Genomic DNA, 18,648 nt, shown 5'->3' with positions numbered 1-18,648 from the left:
CCAGACGCTGACTTTTACCACTCATCAGGTATATTAAAGTGCTGCAAAGAGAACAAGTACAATAACTAAAGCAGTGTCCGTGTCCGATTTTCGTGAAGCCTTGTTCGATTTATGCCCTATTTATGTCCCATTTGTAGCGAAACCTTATCCACCAGGAAGAAAATCGCAGTTTGAGACAGGACGTCTCTTGATGGCTGCAGGTAGCCTGAGTAGACAAGAGGAGTTACTCAGTGAGAACATCGGTGCCGCGCACAAATATTTTGTAGAAGTGAGAAATTGCACCACGTCGAGATAATCTCAAGATGGCGTCTTTTGAAGCACAATTGTAAACAAGTCATGTGGCTAAGAAAAAGAAAAGTGTACAACTGAAATCTCAACAGTCAGAATAAACCCAAGAAACGCACCCGAGGAGCCGTCATCACGTCTGGCTGCTGGAAAAATGTGAATCCTGCACATTTCCTGGCGAACTTTGAAGCGAACACGTAATTAGCATTCCAACAACTATTACAGCTCGCATCAAAAAACAATGCTTGGAAGCTGGTCGTTAACTTTCGTCCTAGAAACCAGCTGAAATGTGAAAGGTAATTTCGCTCATATGAGAATTGCTTTATCTGTCTGTTTGACATGGACCTAATAACCGCTTTTGACTTCTGCAAACATTCACTCACTGCAGCTTGCCACTGACGAATACGCTCTGCGGTATAACCTCTCTCAAGAGTCTAGCTGCTGCTGTTACCAGAAGAAACATTTAAGTTTACAGCCATGAAAATGTGGAGGTAGCATCTGGAATAACAAGAAAACCTGTAGCGGCAGGCTTGCTTATCACGCTGATAATGTTAAAAGGTACAGGACGAACAATTAGCTAAAATAAATTACGTACTTTTAAGTGTGCTGCGAATCTGTCATCGAGCCAGCTCCCGAAACTGCTTGTCTTGAGAGGTCTCCGAACTTAGAACGCGTTCTAAAAAAGCTCCGTGCATTTTGTCTTTCTGGATGCATTTGCTGGCTAATGACGGAACCATATTTCTCTAAGCCTCCGCCCACGTCCACAAGAAACCGAACACTGGCTGAAGCCGTTGGAGCACGCAAATAAATAAGTGCGGTGTATTTCACGAAGTTAACTCAAAATAACAGAACTCTAAAAGGGTATCGAAAGGAAAATACGAAGTCAAATGTGATTCTAAATATAGACTGTACGAAATATAAATATATACAAAGGAGTTATGCGAAATAATTTTCACCTAAAGAAACATCAACGACGCAGGTGCTTGAAACCGGCAGCATCTTCCGCTGAATGCATGTCCGAACTGTTCCCTGCCAGTGACGGAAGTAGATGGCCATCAGTTAACATACACTTCTCCAGCCTTACAGCCGGAACACTTTGAGCAGGCCTGGTTCCGAACGAACCTCTGAGTCATTTCATTGCCCGACCCATACTGCCAATGGCGCATGGGTGCTACTTACTCTGACACACCAACTATACATGATGGAGTACGCCCAGGCCTGCCCGGGGGACCATGCCAGACAGCCTTGAAGCACCATAGTTTTGGTTTCATTCTCACTAAAATCTATCTATCTATCTATTTATCTATCTATCTATCTATCTATCTATCTATCTATCTATCTATCTATCTATCTATCTATCTATCTATCTATCTATCTATCTATCTATCTATCTATCTATCTATCTATCTATCTATCTATCTATCTAACTAATTAATTTGAAGACGTGCCCTTTATTAGCGAATTCCTAAGCTAAAGCGCTTGCCTCCGCACGTGCCAGCTTTGACACTTTCTTTTCTTCATGTCATTTTTTTCCGTCGTCCGAATCCATTCCTGTCGCGTGCCGCTGACACTCGGTGTCAAAGAAGAAGTCCGAGAAGAGCGGAGAAGCCACACTGGGACCTGACGCCCCGGAAAAAAGTAAGTTTCGTCATGCTGCGCTCTCAGCCACGACGGATGACTCGCTTTCGCGTGGTATAAAAGGGAGCGACTGTTTGCGTAATCAGTGATCCAAACCTAAGATCCCGTCTGTCTTCGGTATGCAGGGCATATGACGTACGCAAGCGACGACTCCTTTACCATCTCGGTACTGTGACGTAGTGTGGCTAGCTTGCTTTACTGTCATCTGTCGCTTGACTCTCCTTACTTCATTCACTTATTTTTTTACGTTTACCGTGATATCCTTCTTTTCTATCTTTGATTCGCTGTCACTCACTTTAAATTATTGTTAAATTTTGCTGCAATGTCTGTAAAGTTGCCACTAGAACTATGGAGTGAATTTCAAATGATACAAGCAGTTTGGAACACCATAATATCGGCTAATATGGCGCAGTGACTTCGGTAAAATGTTTCACGTTTGATGCAGCCAAGGAAAAGACATTTGTCAGCAAGGTGTAGACGACTTTTACATTACTCATATATTTATAGCGGATGATGACACCTGAAATTCTGCACTTTCCTTCAGACTGTAGGTTGGGAAACGCAGCTCAGTTCGAAATGATACGAAAGACCCGATTTTCTCAGCACGAAAACGCACTTGGTGCACGTTATGCCTGCAAATGTTGTATGTTCGTCGGTCGTGAAAGAACTGAATTCAGCGACACGCACTTTGTCATGTTTGCTACGTTTCCATCAGCCATGACGAAGGAGCAGACAAGTTCCCGTTAGGACGACGTGTACTGAACCACGCTTATATGGGCTCATGACTCGGACGGGAAGGGTTGGGGGAGGGGCAGCAAACGGCGCTCGGCTTTTAACCGTTCGCGACACGTGTGCTCTTCGCAGAGTGTCTTAATCCGTCGTCTGCTGTCAGACACGACAATGTTAAAACGGCGATGACAGTTACGTGCCGCATCGCACCGCAAATGTTGACAGCCTACTTGTAGATCTTGAATAATAAAGTTCGTTCCACTGAGCCGGTTTGGAAGCAGCGTCGATTTCACTAAAATGTCGCCAAGTCGTTCCGCACGCCCCTGAAAAGAGTTTCTGGATACTAGATAAAACAATTCGTCGCTAAGCAGGCAAGAAGCTTGCTAACTCTAACGACAAAATGTCTGAAATGCCTTCCTATACCATGCGTGTATACATATCGGAAGTATACACAGCGTGCTGCGTACTCCTCGCTTCCTCCTCTCACCCTTTTTTAGCACCATCTTTGCACTTATAGGTGACACTGTGCGATTTCATTGTCACTATCTTAGCAGAAGCTACATGTAGCTATCTGTAAATTTTTCAGATCCTGGTTTGTAACGGGCAGCATTGAAGCGGTGGAAGTAAGTGAGAATTTATTTTTTATGATGGTAGCCCGTGCGCTAATTTCCTTAACGAAGAACAGGTTGAAATTGCCGAGCAGCATTCGGTGTTCTGACTAAATAACATTCGCTTAGTACACGCAAGCAGCTAATTTACCTCCCGGCAGTGTCTAATATCTGCCTTGAGTCGAATGTTCTGCATTTCCGATATTTTAGAGGAAATAAAAATATTCGAAGCTTTTATAGGCCGTGCATTGTTAGTGTGCGGAGAGTAATTCGAATTATATATATATTGCTAGGAAAATAACTATGGCGCATCTATTACGGAAATAAATAGGAGTATCTCAAGAAGAAGGGGAAGCAACAGGGACGCTCCAAATAAATTAAATCTATGCCTTCTGAAGCAACCAGAGACGGAACATTGTCTGCCTGCGCATATAGCGCAAAGTCAAATGGTGTAAACGAACTGGGCAAACAAAGCGATGGGGGCCCCACAGTTTGACGCTCAGGATCCGTGAGGATATTTCGCCTTTCGTGGCTCCTTTAATGTCGCCGAAAACCGGAGCGCCGCTTCCTCCCCCGACTCGAGCAACGATCCGTTTTCGTGCATTTTTTTCCAACGGAAAGAGTCGCCATCTGGAGCCCGTAGCGAGAATTTCGCAGCGCCGATAGTTTCCTCCGAGATATTGCGGTGGAAGTTCGGGAGACAGCAGCTTATCGCAGACCCTGCAGGGCCGAAAACGTAGGGCCGGTGCGCAGCTAACACAGTGCGCGCTCGTGTTGGCTTTCATGACGCAAAGAGTATTCTCTATGAACCGAGGTACGGGTCGCGGGTGCTCCTATGTTTTCTACTGTTAGGACAACTTATATTATAGGGAAGGCCCTATTTTGTCCGGCCTCTTTATCTCCTACCGCATTGGCACACGCCGACAGTGGACATTGCAAATGGTGGAACGTAGTGAGAAGTGGTTAAAGCTTCCATTGGGGATAGCTGGAATAGCATTTTTGGAATAAATCGCTGCAAAGGTACTAAACACACAACTGTTGTGTGTTTAGTGTACCTTGGTAGCGCTGTACCACAATGGTGGAGATGTGGAGACATCGAGAGACTCATCCGGGTCCTTCCTGCTGCATATGCCACGGCTACGTTACTGGCGTGCGGGGAAAAGTGCATCAAACGCGTTTCCTTCCGAAACGCCGGGCTCCCTGTAGCCTAACCATACATTTCCCTATGCTTTGATTACAGTTAGTCTTAAGATTAATAAATAAATTATTTAAATAAATAAACGCGGACCCAACAATGCGCGAATTAGCAGCTGAAGCATTAATGTGACCTTGTTCGTGCTTATACACTGTAGCAAAGGAAATAAAGAGTGGAAGGAAGAAGCCAGAAATCACTTACACGTATGCCTGTTCCATTCTCGCCACTGTGCACAATGTCGAGATAATCAAGGTAAAATTGATAGCAATGTGGATGACGTGCTCACACAATCATCAGAGCCTCGTGATGTCTCTGCTGCCACGGCTATATCACGAGGGCTTTCATCTCTGCATTCACACTCAACGGCTCACTTTTCAAACTCAGTGCAGCATCCGCAAGTTCAGCAATACGCCGCTACGCCCTAGAGATTCTCCTGATATGTTATAATCTATATGGCTATCAAAAACTCAAATTATCTTGGAATGGTGCGGCATCATGGCATGGAACGACGGTAGATTTCTGGTTTATTGCTTGCTTTAAGCTTTATTTCCCTTGCCATTGTTAAGCATCAACAAGATGACAAGAAAACTGCAATTGGCAGTTTGCGCTTGCACTGTGCCTCTGTTTCTTTGTGCAAAATGTAGTAGTTATGAACGACCACACAGTAACCTGAACGTGCAGACGCCGAGTTGTTGCGCCCCTTGCTCTCTTACACCAGAGTTGCCTATTGACGTATCTTTGCGAGGTGTTTGGCATTTGTGGGGATGGAGCCATGCAGCCGACCAACTGAGCGCGGTTTAACGGTCACTCCGGAATGCCTTTTTTATGACAGCGTATATGCTATACTGCGTTTTGTACGCATATTAGTGGCTAAGGAGGGCTTCGACTCTGACAAATTATCCGAATAGGCGCTTGTACTGATTTTAAAGCTGGATTTCCGGCAAGAAACAATGACAGGACAGAGTATCCTTTTTTTTTTTTTTAATCGGAGCGTATGTGCAGTGCTCGAGCGTTTAGGGTATGATATGAAAGATGCAAATATGTCGTTCTCATTACGACACCTCTTACCGGAGTCAAGCGCTAGCATGCTCCGCTTCACACTTGGCACTCAATTTGACGACGACCAGTGAGGCCTATAGTTTGTATTTGTACCCGCCGTGGTTGCTCAGTGGCTATGGTGTTGGGTTGCTCAGCACGAGGTCGCGGGATCGAATCCCGGCCACGGCGGCCGAATTTCGATGGGGGCGAAATGCGAAAACACCCGTGTACTTAGATTTAGGTGCACGTTAAAGAACCCCAGGTGGTCGAAATTTCCGGAGTCCTCCACTACGGCGTGCCTCATGATCAGAAAGTGGTTTTGGCACGTAAAACCCCATAATTATTAAGTTTGTATTTGTTTCCTCATTCCGCCGCAGGAGCCATGGCGCACGTGGGCTGGGCCCTGTTCAAGATGCCGGGAAAGAGGCGCTGCTTACGCAAGCTCAACGGCTGCCTGGTGCGACATATACAGATGACAGCACTTGCGTGTTGTAGAACGCTATGATGTCATCAGAGCGTTTTCAGCCTACCACAATGTTTTTCTTTTACCGCTCTAATGCGAAAACCATGCATGAATGGTATTCAAAACAACTTGGAAAGCAAGTTATCTTTTGCGGCGTGTATCCTTTATCTGTTAACCCATACGGGCAAGTCGAAGAGCATGATATTTCTTGTAAGTACAGGAGCACTGGCACTGCGATCTCTTAGCTTTTAGCAAGCGCCAAAATAAGGTATCAGACGGACGAACAGACAGACGTTGTGAGCATCTCCGTTCAAATGGGGTAGTATAGCTGGTGCGACCAAGACCATTATTCTTCGTTTCTGTTGCGTTTATTATTGTCTTTATGATCAATAATTTCCCATCGACGAACCAAAGTATCCGATTTGTTTCATGGATCTAAAAGAAAGTGTTCTATTCATTTTATGTGTCCCTGCCTCGACGTAGTTTTACCAATCTTCCAGCCGTCTTTTACTATTCTACCCCGCATACTCATTCAACCTTCTACTGACATTAAAACCCAAGGCAAATTGAGGGCAGTTGCATCATCTACCTCCGTACGGATATAGTTTCTGCGCTGTTTCCACTCGCTCATACGCGCGAAATGCTTTCATCGACGTTAACCTGGGAAACGAGACGCCAAGGTGTCTGCGCGTGCGTATCGCAGGGTTGCCGACTTCCTCTGTTTCCGCTGCTGGTGCTGTCGCTGCTTGGCGCGCTGGCGCTGCTGTTCGCGGGTCGCCGCGACTGGTCCAAGGACCAGTGGGTGTCGCTGGCGCCGAAACGGCTGCTGGTGTACTCGGCCTGGTCCGAACCCCGCGGGGACGTGCACGAGGTGCGCGTCATCGCTCTGCTCGCTTCTCGCGGCGCACTCCGGGGGCGCCTGCTCTGCACGCTTGCCTACCTCAACTACTCGCACGTGCAGGTGTGTTACCGCCCGTGCTGTTTATGTGTTCTCTCCCTCTGTCCCCGTCTGTTTTGCGGTCAATATGATATGCAGTAAATACCAACTAGGCCAAAGTGAAGTTCTTCTGTATGCGAGGGCCACGGCAGAATGAGCACGTGGCGGCCCGGTTGGGATTCTCGCGTTAACATCGCATCTTAAGAAACACCAAATGACGGGGAGTTAGCGCAACAAAAGACCCACGCACTGGAAGAGGAGACGAATACGGAGCGCTAGTTACAAGTGTGTTATAGCCAGGACGGGTTTTACATAAATAGCCCGTGCTGTCGCGCATGCGCGCAGGAAAGTGCACAGCGCCATCACAGGATGGCGCATACATGCATCGACGAAATGAGGCGCAGGAATTCATATTATTATCTTAATATCACTTGTCGTTGGGCTAGTTCGTTCATGCTTCTTACAACGAAAACGACGTAACACACCAAGAAAGACAAGCGAGAGGAAAGGGCGCCACTCGCAAGCGACTTTATTCCTTGAAAACATAGCAATACATAGCCACGCCATACATGAGCAGTAAGGTTCCGCGCATCATATCACCATAAATCTGTCAATATCAGTCATGTGATAGTCTTAAAAAAAGCGTCTAAGAATTAAAACTCAGAATTGCGCAACATTACTGTCGTATCGCTAATAAAGATATCTTTTTCCTTCTTATGTGATATGCCTCCAACATTTTAACTGCCAGCACCTCGTTGCTTCTGCCAAGAATGGTGATCCTTTTAAATCTTGCCTTACTTTTACAGGATTTGCAGTGCACAAGTAGATGTGCCGAGAGGTTATTCTTAATGGAAAGTTCGTGCTCTCTCGCTCTGTCGTTTACACATCGGTGCGTTTGGCCGATGTAAATCTTGCCGCAGCTGAGCGGAATTTCGTAAACCGTGCCACCCGCCGCACAGGTGCACGGTGTGAAGCCTTGCATGCCTCTTACCACGTATATATGGCTCAGACGCTTTTGAAATCCGCAGGCACAGGTGCGACAGCTTCATTGGTGCCGAGAAGACCAAAGGTACCTTGTACCTATTAGCTACCTCCTTAAGGTTGTGTGCAACCTTATTGTACGTAAGGTGCAACCATTGGCCTTTTTTCCATCTGATGCCGTCTCTTCTTTCTTCATTTCAATTTTTGGAGGAGGGTTTCAGCTACTGCACCAACGACGGAGCGAGGATACCCATTCTGACTAAGCAGGCTGACTGTCACAGCTATCCGTCATCCTGTGAGGGCAAGATGGCGGAGAGCTTTGACAGTCAGGTCAAACCCTTGTGATAAAAATTCGAATCTTTTATTCCTCCTCCTCCCTGTTAAACAGTTCTAAGTAGCGTTTGTCTTAGTCTCCCTTTGCAGTGTGTGTGTCTTTTCTTGCGCTAACTCCCCTCATCAGCAACACTGCATCGCTCCTATTAACCCTTTACTATAGCGAACTCTAAAGCTGCATATGAATTGCATTGCACGGCAACTTGACGGGCACATCATGTGAGGATGTTGCGTGACCTCTAAATACAGCGTGGAAGATTGAAAGGTGATGCTTGTGGCAACATATTGCTCTGGGCCAAAACCACTGAAGACAAATTGTGACAGTGCAAGAAGAGGAGGGCTAAGCGAAGCTGAGAGCTGAGGCTATGGCGTGAATTTTCAGTCCGAAATATAGGCTTGTTTTGCCGTGGTGTAATCCAGACGTATCACTGCAGCGATGGGATCTAATATATAATAACGGAAGCGGAGAGTACCGCCTGTCCTGTGTATTTTCTTTTTAAACTCTGAAATACGTACCAGCTCAGCCAACAACGTTATTTGGCATGATGCTTTTCCTTTTCACAATTAAACGAGCAGAAATAATCCAACTTGCATCGCATAACAACATTACAACTCTATTAACTCGCCCAAAGCGACGCGACAAATATATATTCATTAATCGATTCGAGCTACTGAAGTCAACGACATTTTAACGTTGTTGAATAGTGCCAGTTGGATTATTTTTGCTCGTTTAATCGCGGCCCAATAGATAAGGATTCTGACGGAAACCATCTCAGGATGACTGTCGACATTAATGCGCGGTTAGCATTGGAACAACGTAGGGACGCACCTTGTCGCCACCGCCGGAACGCGTCGTGTAAGAGGTGTGTGCTGCCGGACTGCACGGGGCTCCACTCTCGCGCTTTGCGGTGGACACGCTGCGCCATCTAGCGGTGCCGCCGCGAAGTCCGCGAATGGCGCGCGTGTAAATATATATGACGGCGGTTCGATCCTGCCCAAGAGCGGAGAAAGTTTTTAAGGATATATTTTTTAACAAAATTGAAGAGCGGTACATACATAGTGAGTCAAGGTGGTGTGAAAGAGCTTAGATACGGACAAACGTACAACAAGCTCGGTGAAGTTACCAAAGAATACTGATCGCATTGAAGAATAAGACGTGAAACCAAAGTATGTTGTTGGGGGAATTAGTACATATTCGATGCAACAAGTAATGGGTACGAGAAATGGTACAGCACAGAAGCGCCTAGTCCTGCGTCCTTGAGCCCTTGCCGTTCGTACTCCTCTGTCGGCCACGTTAATTCGCGCCTACATTGCGAAGTGCTTTGCACGGGGCAAAATCGCCATTGCTCCAAAACTCAGAAATCGAGTTGCCAGCCGATATACCACGCGCGGTCTTTGCGTCAGCCACGCACCCAGTAAAGTAATTTACACGCTTAAACGTTGAAAGGGTGTAAATCGGTCTTTAACTCCCACACGTACACTGTTTTGGGTGTAAGGATGGGAGTTATACCCTTTTAAAAAAGTTTGCACTCTTTGGGGCACTCCCACAACGATAATCGTAATCTATCTTGCCCGCTCCTCCTTTCATGAACACTCCGCGCCCCGTGCCTCCTCGTCACGAACGGCAAGTGCGTTATCAGCGTGACACAGCATAACGGAAGCAAGGCAGATGATGGTCGTTGTTGTGGGAAAAGATACGCCCCAAGGGGTGCAAATTTCTTTTAAGGGTGTAGACCTATGTGGGGGGGGGGGGGGGCACCCTTATTCACATTTAATGGCGTAAATTATTTTACAGTGCACGCGTTATGCAGCGTACGCCAAAATACGGCGAAACCCACGTATGAGCAGTGACACAACCGCTCGCCGTATGCGTTTTCTACGTTTCAGAAATAACAAAAGTTTCCTCCGCTTTACAGTGGAGCCTTTATAAGAGGAAAATACTTTTTTGTTATTATTTCCTTTGCGCTAACGGGCGCAAGCGGATCGGACTGCGTCACGACGAGGAAGGCCCCGCCGGTCGACGGGGAAGTTTAGTCGGCGCAGGTCATTGTGCTGGCGATATCAAACGCGCAGCCGCAGGGCATGACCGCGCTTCGAATTCGAGCAGCCGGCGAATAGTCCGCTCTCTCGCTCTGCGCTCCGAGACAACCCGCCGCCGCGAGTCGACCTGCTAAAAAAAGGAGAATGCGACTTTCTTATTTTTTTCTTTCTTCCTACTCGCCATGCGTCCTCGGGACGGGTGCGGCTCCCTCCCCCGACTTGAACGCGAATTTCGCTTCGAGTGCTGACGGAAGGGTACACTACACTCGCTCGCGGAGCCTGCAGCATGGCCGGCCGGCGAATAGGCTTGCAGTTCACAAGAACGGTTCTATAAGTCGGGACGGTTGGGTGCGCGAACGGGCTTAAGTAGAGCACCGTAAATGCGAAGCCTGCGGGGACAGCAGGGCGCAAACAAGGAGTTTTTTCGTAAAGGCCACTTTAGCCATCGTACTTTAATGTAAGGCGTTCGAAGGCACGGCTTGGCTTTGCCGTGGCTTGCCCCGTAAAAAGGTTGCCCATGTGTCTGAGCGCATAGCGCATTCCTAGAATTAGGGCTTCACACAGCAAGTGTTCGTTTTTTTTTTCCTTATTACACTTAAAATTGATGTTTGCTCACATACCTGTCTCTGTTTTCTTTTCTTTCGATGAGACTTCTAACGATGTCACCCGTGGTTTATAGCAGAACTACGCTTTATTTAAATGCATTACTTGAAGCAACGTTAATTATACTTGCTCGATAAGTCATAATTTTTGGTTAGCGAATTAGAAGGTGCGTCGGTGCGACGCCACAGATTTTAGAGCATTTTCTCGCCTTACTCGGCCGTTTCGATGCGTGAAATGTTCTTCGGTCTTGCTTGAATGAGTCTATGGTATCTGCTATGTAGTGGCCTTGTTGACGCGCTCAGAATCTATGATGTCGCGAGGCAACCTGGTGGGCGCCAACTTTAGAGTAGCGGTATGCCACACGTATATTATTTTTTGCTGCGTCTCTCCTGGCGTACAAGGTCTCTTCTAACGGGAAGGGTAACAATTTTAACATTTCATTAAGGTACTTTGCAAACTCAGATTAATGTATTATTCACCTTCAAACTTTGTGCACTCCTTTCGTGATTTCGCGGAGCTCCATTGTTTGACGTGGTAAAGAAACAGCGCTAACACGGACCGCTGGCGTTCTACTATTACTCGCGGTTTATTGCGGCGACCGCGGCATACATATATAGGGGGTTTCTTCAGAGTTCAGCGCTGGTGGGCCAGCCTTCGTCAGAGTGCCGTAACGCATGTACGATTCACACACAGCTTTAAAAGCACCGTATCGCGAGCAGAGGGCGCACCATCTGCGCTGACTAGAACATAACTCATTATCAATGACACGCATATCGGAATACAGAACAAAATGAAATGCAGATGTGTTCAGTACACAATGTATACAAACATGACCCTCAGGTAAATGCCAGCGGTTACCATGATTCTGCATAGTGAAAACAAAATGGCGTACATATACACATGCAAAGGCGTGATGTCAGCACATGGCATGTATAAGTGCAAACTCGAATTATCTAAAAATGGAGGTGTTCAGCCTGCGTGTGTATATACATATATATAACTGTCACTTGGCGTCGGTCAGCGCGGCGTCCGGTGTGTTACAGCCTCGGAATTGGTCACGTGTTCGCACTCTTCCTTCGCCACCATGTTAAGTCTTCCCCAACTGCCTCATCACACGCTGCTACCTTCTCGAGCTTCTCGAACCCGGCTGCAGGTGGTGGCTGCCCGCGTCGACCCCCTGAACGCCACGGTGCTGACGGGTCACCCGACGGGCCACTCGCTCGAGCCGGGCTTCGTGTTCTGTCCGGGCGACCCGCAGCTGCAGGCCGACGAAGTGGGTCTGCGCCTGGTGGACACGAGCCGCGTCCACTGGCTACCCGTGGGACACGCGCCTTCGACCATCGCCTACCCCTCCCCCGCTACCAACGGCGGTAAAGTTCGGCGCTTGATCCCCAGACGTTCAGGTTAATTAATGATTTATTCGCTATTCCTGACAGATCACAATGACGCTGAAACGATCCCCGCTCCTGCATTTTTCCCGGTTATCACGTTCCAGTTGCGCAATCCCGGCCAAACGCCCATATAAGCTACGCCTGCATTGCATCTTGACCTTGCGCATCGTCGACTGTCCTTCTTCACATCTCTCGGGCGCCGAGATCAAACTTTAATTAAGTAAACCTATTATAAGAGCGTAATAAGCGCGATGCGAAACCAGCGCCATCTATTCTTGAGAAAGCCATGTCGCCTGCAGTCTACTTTTAAAGGCTAGTCGACTATTCAGTGGTTGCGTGTGCGACACAAGTCTTGAGACTATATTAAAACATTGCCTAGATTTGTGCGTGGCTATAGTTGACAATCTCAATTAACCGCCTTCCATCAATTAAAGCAGGGGGCCGCGGGCAGTTATCATTATCGCAAGTAGGCCACGCGAAAAATGGTGTGTGTGACAAAGAAAAAAATACGTCATCATACCAGAATTGGCAATTAGAAACATTCTGGCATAACCTCCAAAGAAAACTTCAGCAGTGAGTAAGCTTGCGTAATATATAATGCAAGAAGGCAAGCGGCCCATTGGAACGCAGAAAGCGCTGCCGAAGGGCAGTGATATAGTGACTGCAGGGAATGGCTATTTCATTGATTTGGATTCAAGATGTTGCGCATTTCTATGAACTTGTTTGCTAGATGAGCGAAAATTGATGAAGGTGGTAGATGAAGAATGATGAGTCAAGTCCTATGCGACAAATATCTGCTCGACTAGCTCAATCAAAATGCCAAGTCCTTTGAAGTAGATACCATCTCTATTGAACAATATTTCTTTGATTTTGACTTGTATTTTGTATAGTGCCATTTTTTTTTCTGTCGTCCGCTTGTTATCTGCTTCTATGCGATACTTGTAAGTGCACCCGATATATTTATGTTTATATTATCAAATCTTACGTTATGTGTTATATGATGTCAAACTGCACAGGGAATCCTTGGCCTTCATCAGGCCTTTCAGCCTTTCAGCCTTTAGCCCCGGCTTCCTCCTTTGTAACAAGAAGGGGAATAAACTTCACTTAATGCAATCAAACATTTTTACATATATTAAAAAAGAAAAAGAAAGAAGAAATTAGTGTGCCTCCGTGGTAAAGAAGAAAGAAGGGTAAGGAAAGGTGAAAGGTTTCTCACTATATCGAAACCTTTTGCCATGAGGCTGTCAGATTTCAAGGAGCTTTTGGCAATTCAGTCCATGAAAAGCTCGCACTGATAGAGGTTTCCGAAGGAATGGGCACGGCTTTCCCGGTACGCAACTTGCCTCGCCGTGGCAAGGCACGAAGCGTGCCTTGCGGCGGCGCGCTTCGATGGTACGGCGCAATGTTTCTAACCCCAACGAGCTGCAATAAGCAGTTTCCGGGAGAAATTATAATACGGAGCACCAAAGCTACGTAAATTATTTGCTTACGGTCACTGCACTCTAATCACTCAGGTTAATCTGGACTTTCGTTTTTATCCGTGTCAGATATCCCTTGTAAAGCACTGTGGTTCGTATGCAAGTTTGATCGGACCGGAATAGGTTAAAACAAAAAAAAAAAAATTTAACAACCGAGTGGTACATATTAGTTAATCGCACAAACGGCTGCGATCTATCAACAGAGTATAAACTTTCGCTCGTCGTGCAGCACCAGCCGCCATTGTCCGAGCCGACGGCGTCCCGGCCGCCAAGTTTGGGGCAGTGGTTTGCGCGCTGTCCGTACTCGACGCGGCGACGGAGGATCGGCTGCTCGGGGAGTTCGTGGCCCACTACACCGAGCTGGGCGCCACGCACTTCGTCTTCTACAACCGGACGCAGTCGCGACGAGCTCGAACGTTCTTTGGAGCCCTTACTACGGTGAGCGAGAGAGAAGGCATGCAATGGGGGTCCGTTTTTTTTTTCTTTCTTTTTAGCGCTGCTGTGCGGCGACAAGGACTTGGGTCGCAGACTGGGGTGGAAATGGTAACCCTGTTGCAATTGTGCGTATATATATATATATATATATATATATATATATATATATATATATATATATATATTATCAGCCTATTATTATGTCCACTGCAAGTCGGAAGCCTCTCCCAAAGATCTCCAATCACCCCTGTCTTGTGCTGATTCCAGCTTGTACCGGCAAATTTCCTAATTTCATCGCACCATCTAACTTTCTGCTGTTTTCGACTGCGCTTCCCTTAACTTGGCACATATTCTTTAATTCTAATAGTCCACCGGTTGTCTACCCTACGTATTACATGGACTGTCCAGCTTCATTCTCTCCTAGTGCCAACTAGAATATCGGCTACCCCCGTTTGCTCTGTGATCCACACCGTTCTCTTCCTGTCTCTTAACGTTACGCCTAAGATTTATCGTTCCGTAGCTCTTTGCGCGGTCCTTACCTTGTTCTCGATCTTTGTTAAGCTCCAAGTTAGCACCGGTAAAATACAATGATTGTACATTTTTCATTTCAATGATACTGGTAAGCTCCCAGTTAGGATCTGGCAATCTCTGCCGTATGCACTACAACCCATTTTTATCCTTCTGTAAATTTCCTTCTCATTATCCGGGTACCCTGTGAGTAATTGAATAATAACGTACTCCTTCCTGTACAGACTCTAAGGGATCACTAGCAATCATAAATGCTTGTTTCCTTACCAGGCTATTGAACATCACCTTTGTCTTCTGCATATTAATCTTCAATCCCACTCTTGTACTTTCTTGGTTAAGGTCCTCAATCGATTGTTGCAATTAATCTCCAGTGTTGCTGAACAGGACAATGTCATTTGCAAACTGATGGTTGCTGAGATACTCGCCATTTATCCTCAGTCCTATATATATATATATATATGTATATATCGCGCGATCTGTCGTGACAAGTCGAATGCATGCAGGTCCGCAGCGGTATATACAGAATGCCTATAGAAACAACACCGTTGATTGACCGCACAGTTTCTTTACGTACTCTTTGCATGTCAGCAGTAAGTAAGAGCTGCAGAGTCGCTAGAGGTTATTTCTAAGGGTTTGCAGCACGTGTTCTTTAGTCAACATACATGCACTTACAACGCATTCGCTAGGAAACCGTTAAGCGTCGACAAAAAGAGAAGGTAGGATCGCGTGAAATACATACGCACCAGTCCGCATCGAGCAACCTGCTTGCAAACGTAGTTATAAGACTATGCATTATGGCTGTGTGTTTCACACCGGGTAGTCCTGACGAGCCCCAGACGTGGCTATGCTAAACACTGTTGAAGCCCGAAATGAAAAGAAGGAAATCAGCGGCCGCACTACGGAACCACACTAACTGCTGCCGCCTTCACTACTTCGCCATTTGAGCAAAATTGGTATTTTCTTCTGTTACTTCCTTGGTGGTTTGTCCTTTCAGATGCTCACTTCGCACACTCAACCCATTATGCAATGCCTGCGCGAAACCATGAATTACCATGGCTGCATGCTTGATGCGCGCTATCTCAAGAGCCATCACCCTCCAGTACAGGATGCACTAAGGTCCCTAGATAAAAAGAAAGCTTTACCTACGGGCCTTAATTAACATGCACCGCTAACCAGATCCACGAGCGGTGAGTCACGGTTTGCTGACATTCTGTCTCTCGCCATGTTAAGGATGTATAAATAAAATATGTGCGAATGACATGTGCGTAAAGACCATGCGGTCCGACGTATACAGCTGGTCGGGCATTCGTTTTTGCTTAATCATATATCAGACTTCGCACAACTCCTTTTCAGATCTCTGATTGAGCGTTTGATAGGGGAACGTGGATTAGCTGGCGAAGTCATAGGGAGGAAAGTGAGCTGGTCTCGCGAAACAGGAGACATGGCAAGACGCAGTGACCGATACAATGTGCAGCAAGCTCCAAAATTTGCTGTCATCTCTGTGCAGCTTGCCACATGATGTATGGGGCGGAGGGTCGAACCGGTCCGTCTACGATACAGAGGACGTGCCACCATGCGCACCCCTGGTACGATGTGCAACACGTCGAGAAGGTGGCTGTCATCGAACACATTATAAGCTTGATGCGGTTTTTGCGAGACCGGTCTTACGATCATAGCACACGCGGGATCATATACCATGCGTCTCCTATACCTACATATCACCCGAATCAGCGTCCGATACGACGTGCGGCGCATCAGAAATATGACTGTTCCAGCCATTGGAACCTATCGGAAATCTGTTGGATGCCATTGTTAGCACAGCAACTAGAAGTACCGATAACCGCGTCCAACTGGTGTCCAGCATGTTCCAACAGTTGGAGCTGCCATTTTTCTTTTTCCCTCGCGTCGTATACGTCGTATCGAACAATTCGTCGCATGCAGCTTGTTCGTGGAGCTCGATTTCGGAATACAGCTATAGGATCTGCAAACCCTGATAGCAGCACGGGGTTGCCCCACGGCATGTCGTCAGGTGGTCTCAGTGGAGTACCTCCCTTGGACTCGCCGCGACGCACGCTCTCTCTTGGCGTACGACTGCGCGCTGCGGATGCGCGGCCGCGCCGATGTCCTGGCGGCCGTGGACACGGACGAGCGGCTAGTCCCGTGGCGCGCGTTGGCCGAAGGCGCCGTGAGCAAGGAAAGCGGCGGCTACGCGGCTGACTGGAGGTTGTCCGACGTTCGGGGGTCGCTGGTGCGGCTGTCGCGAAAGACCTTCTGCGGAGCGGACGGCGACGTCTCTCAGGGCGCGGCCACGTTGCTGTCGCGCGGCCGCAGACTCGGGGACATCGAGCCCGCCGGAGTGGTGGTCGCCGATCTGAACGCGCTGCTCGCCGGCACGCTGGGCACGCACCACTCCAGACGGCTGCTCGTACACAGGTATGTATAGACTGTTGTGTATACCTTTTCCGCCGAAAGATAGATGACCAGTGTCGTGTTCGTCGCTGGGTTGTGGAAGTATACGCGCTGGCATAGAAGTCGAGACACTTGAGGCGCGAAGCCCCATAAGGCGGTGCTGTCCAAAACCGGCGCCTTTCCGTATTTCCTTTTTGTGCCACGAGAAGGTCTGTATACATACTCGCGGTAAACTTTTCTGGTCATGGAGGCTAAGCTACAGACAAGGAATGCGCGTGAAAGATCACCATGTACCACTATGGAAACACTTCGCGGTTTCTAACGTGAAAAATAGATGTCATTGTCATTAACTATATATAGCAAGTAATTTTAAAGGATACGGGGTAACGTTGTGCGCGCTATAAGAGCCCCATTGAAAGCGGCCCTTACATAAATTTATTGCTCAAATCGCAAGGAAATATGTCTGTCTGTCTCTCTATACAGACCACATGCAGGCTGTCTGCAGACAATGTTGAAAAAAGAGTATAAGGCTTGGGCGTAGATTCTTTCGATCAAACATTTAATTTGAGGTCTTTTTTTTCGATGGTTAACTTATCATTTAGGATTCACTTGGTTAATGCACAGTTTTAGCGAGCTATCGCATGACTCTTTCAAGTGCAAGTCCTGCAAGCGGGTCACGTTCGGTTCCACGCAGGTATTCCGATGCAGAGTGTCCCGCCGGAGCAGTAGTGGTAGACAAGTCGGCAGCCGAAGTCGAGCGTCGGACGCAGTCGTCGCAGGCCATGATCCTGTGGAGGGCGCTGTTCGTCAGCTGAGACTCGCCTCACCCTCGGACAGAACGCAGTGCACGCAGCCACGGAGGATAGACACCTTAGTCGAGCTTTCGCTGCCTCTGCGCAGCCTCGACGAATCGAACTTAAGCTGGCTGTCGGCGTGCTCATTCCTCGAAGACGTTTGTGCGTGTGTGTTTGTGCGTGTGTGCTTTTCTGTGAGTCGCAAAAAAAAAAAGAAGCTGCGCGAAGACGTTCTTTTGCGTTATTTGACCTTTTCTCCACCTCTTTTTAAGTAGCGTGCCTCAAGGATAGGAATAACTTTACGAAAGTGCCGGCAACCGACGGTTTAAGTAAGACAGGGTCGTGATGTTGTGACTTCTTATCGTGACCCTGCTGCAGCGACGTCTGTCATGAGCTCTCCCGTGGCTCCATATGATGTACGGCGTTAAACGCAACCAACAGCCGCCGAGACAGAAAACTAATTTTAACCACAGCTTGGCATCCCATCCTGAGCCGACTGTGTACCAGCAGGGCGCGCTGGGACAAGTTTACGCCAGTTCTGCAAAGGTGACGCATTAAACTACGTAGTCTTATGAGGTTTTCAAGTGACCCTTGTATTGGCCCACAAGTTTTGGCAGCGTTGTCGTGGTCAAGCAAAAAAAAAGTTGCTCTCGGAGCAGGGAAGCTGCGGGAAAGGGCCGTTTGATGAGTTGACAGCTGCACCGGTGCCGGAGCGTGAGTCATTAGCAAGGATTCCAGCTGCATAGGCGCGCGCTAACGCCAC

The 18,648-nt window shown here is 47.5% G+C and overlaps 1 protein-coding gene across 1 annotated transcript; it reads left to right on the top strand.

Annotated features, from left to right (window-relative positions):
- The first annotated feature begins 1,867 nt into the window (after positions 1–1,867).
- Positions 1,868–18,101, top strand: LOC142571757 (uncharacterized). Its single transcript, XM_075680335.1, has 8 exons — positions 1,868–1,923; positions 3,239–3,275; positions 5,871–5,950; positions 6,660–6,917; positions 12,004–12,253; positions 13,949–14,157; positions 16,712–17,115; positions 17,786–18,101. The coding sequence occupies exons 3-8, from the start codon at positions 5,876–5,878 to the stop codon at positions 17,904–17,906; spliced, it is 1,317 nt and encodes a 438-aa protein (XP_075536450.1). The 5' UTR covers positions 1,868–1,923; positions 3,239–3,275; positions 5,871–5,875; the 3' UTR covers positions 17,907–18,101.
- Positions 18,102–18,648: the final 547 nt, after the last annotated feature.

Source organism: Dermacentor variabilis, chromosome 2 (assembly GCF_050947875.1).
Source record: "Dermacentor variabilis isolate Ectoservices chromosome 2, ASM5094787v1, whole genome shotgun sequence".
In the NCBI taxonomy this organism is placed as follows: domain Eukaryota; kingdom Metazoa; phylum Arthropoda; class Arachnida; order Ixodida; family Ixodidae; genus Dermacentor; species Dermacentor variabilis.
This window is presented reverse-complemented; position numbering and strand designations above follow the sequence as displayed.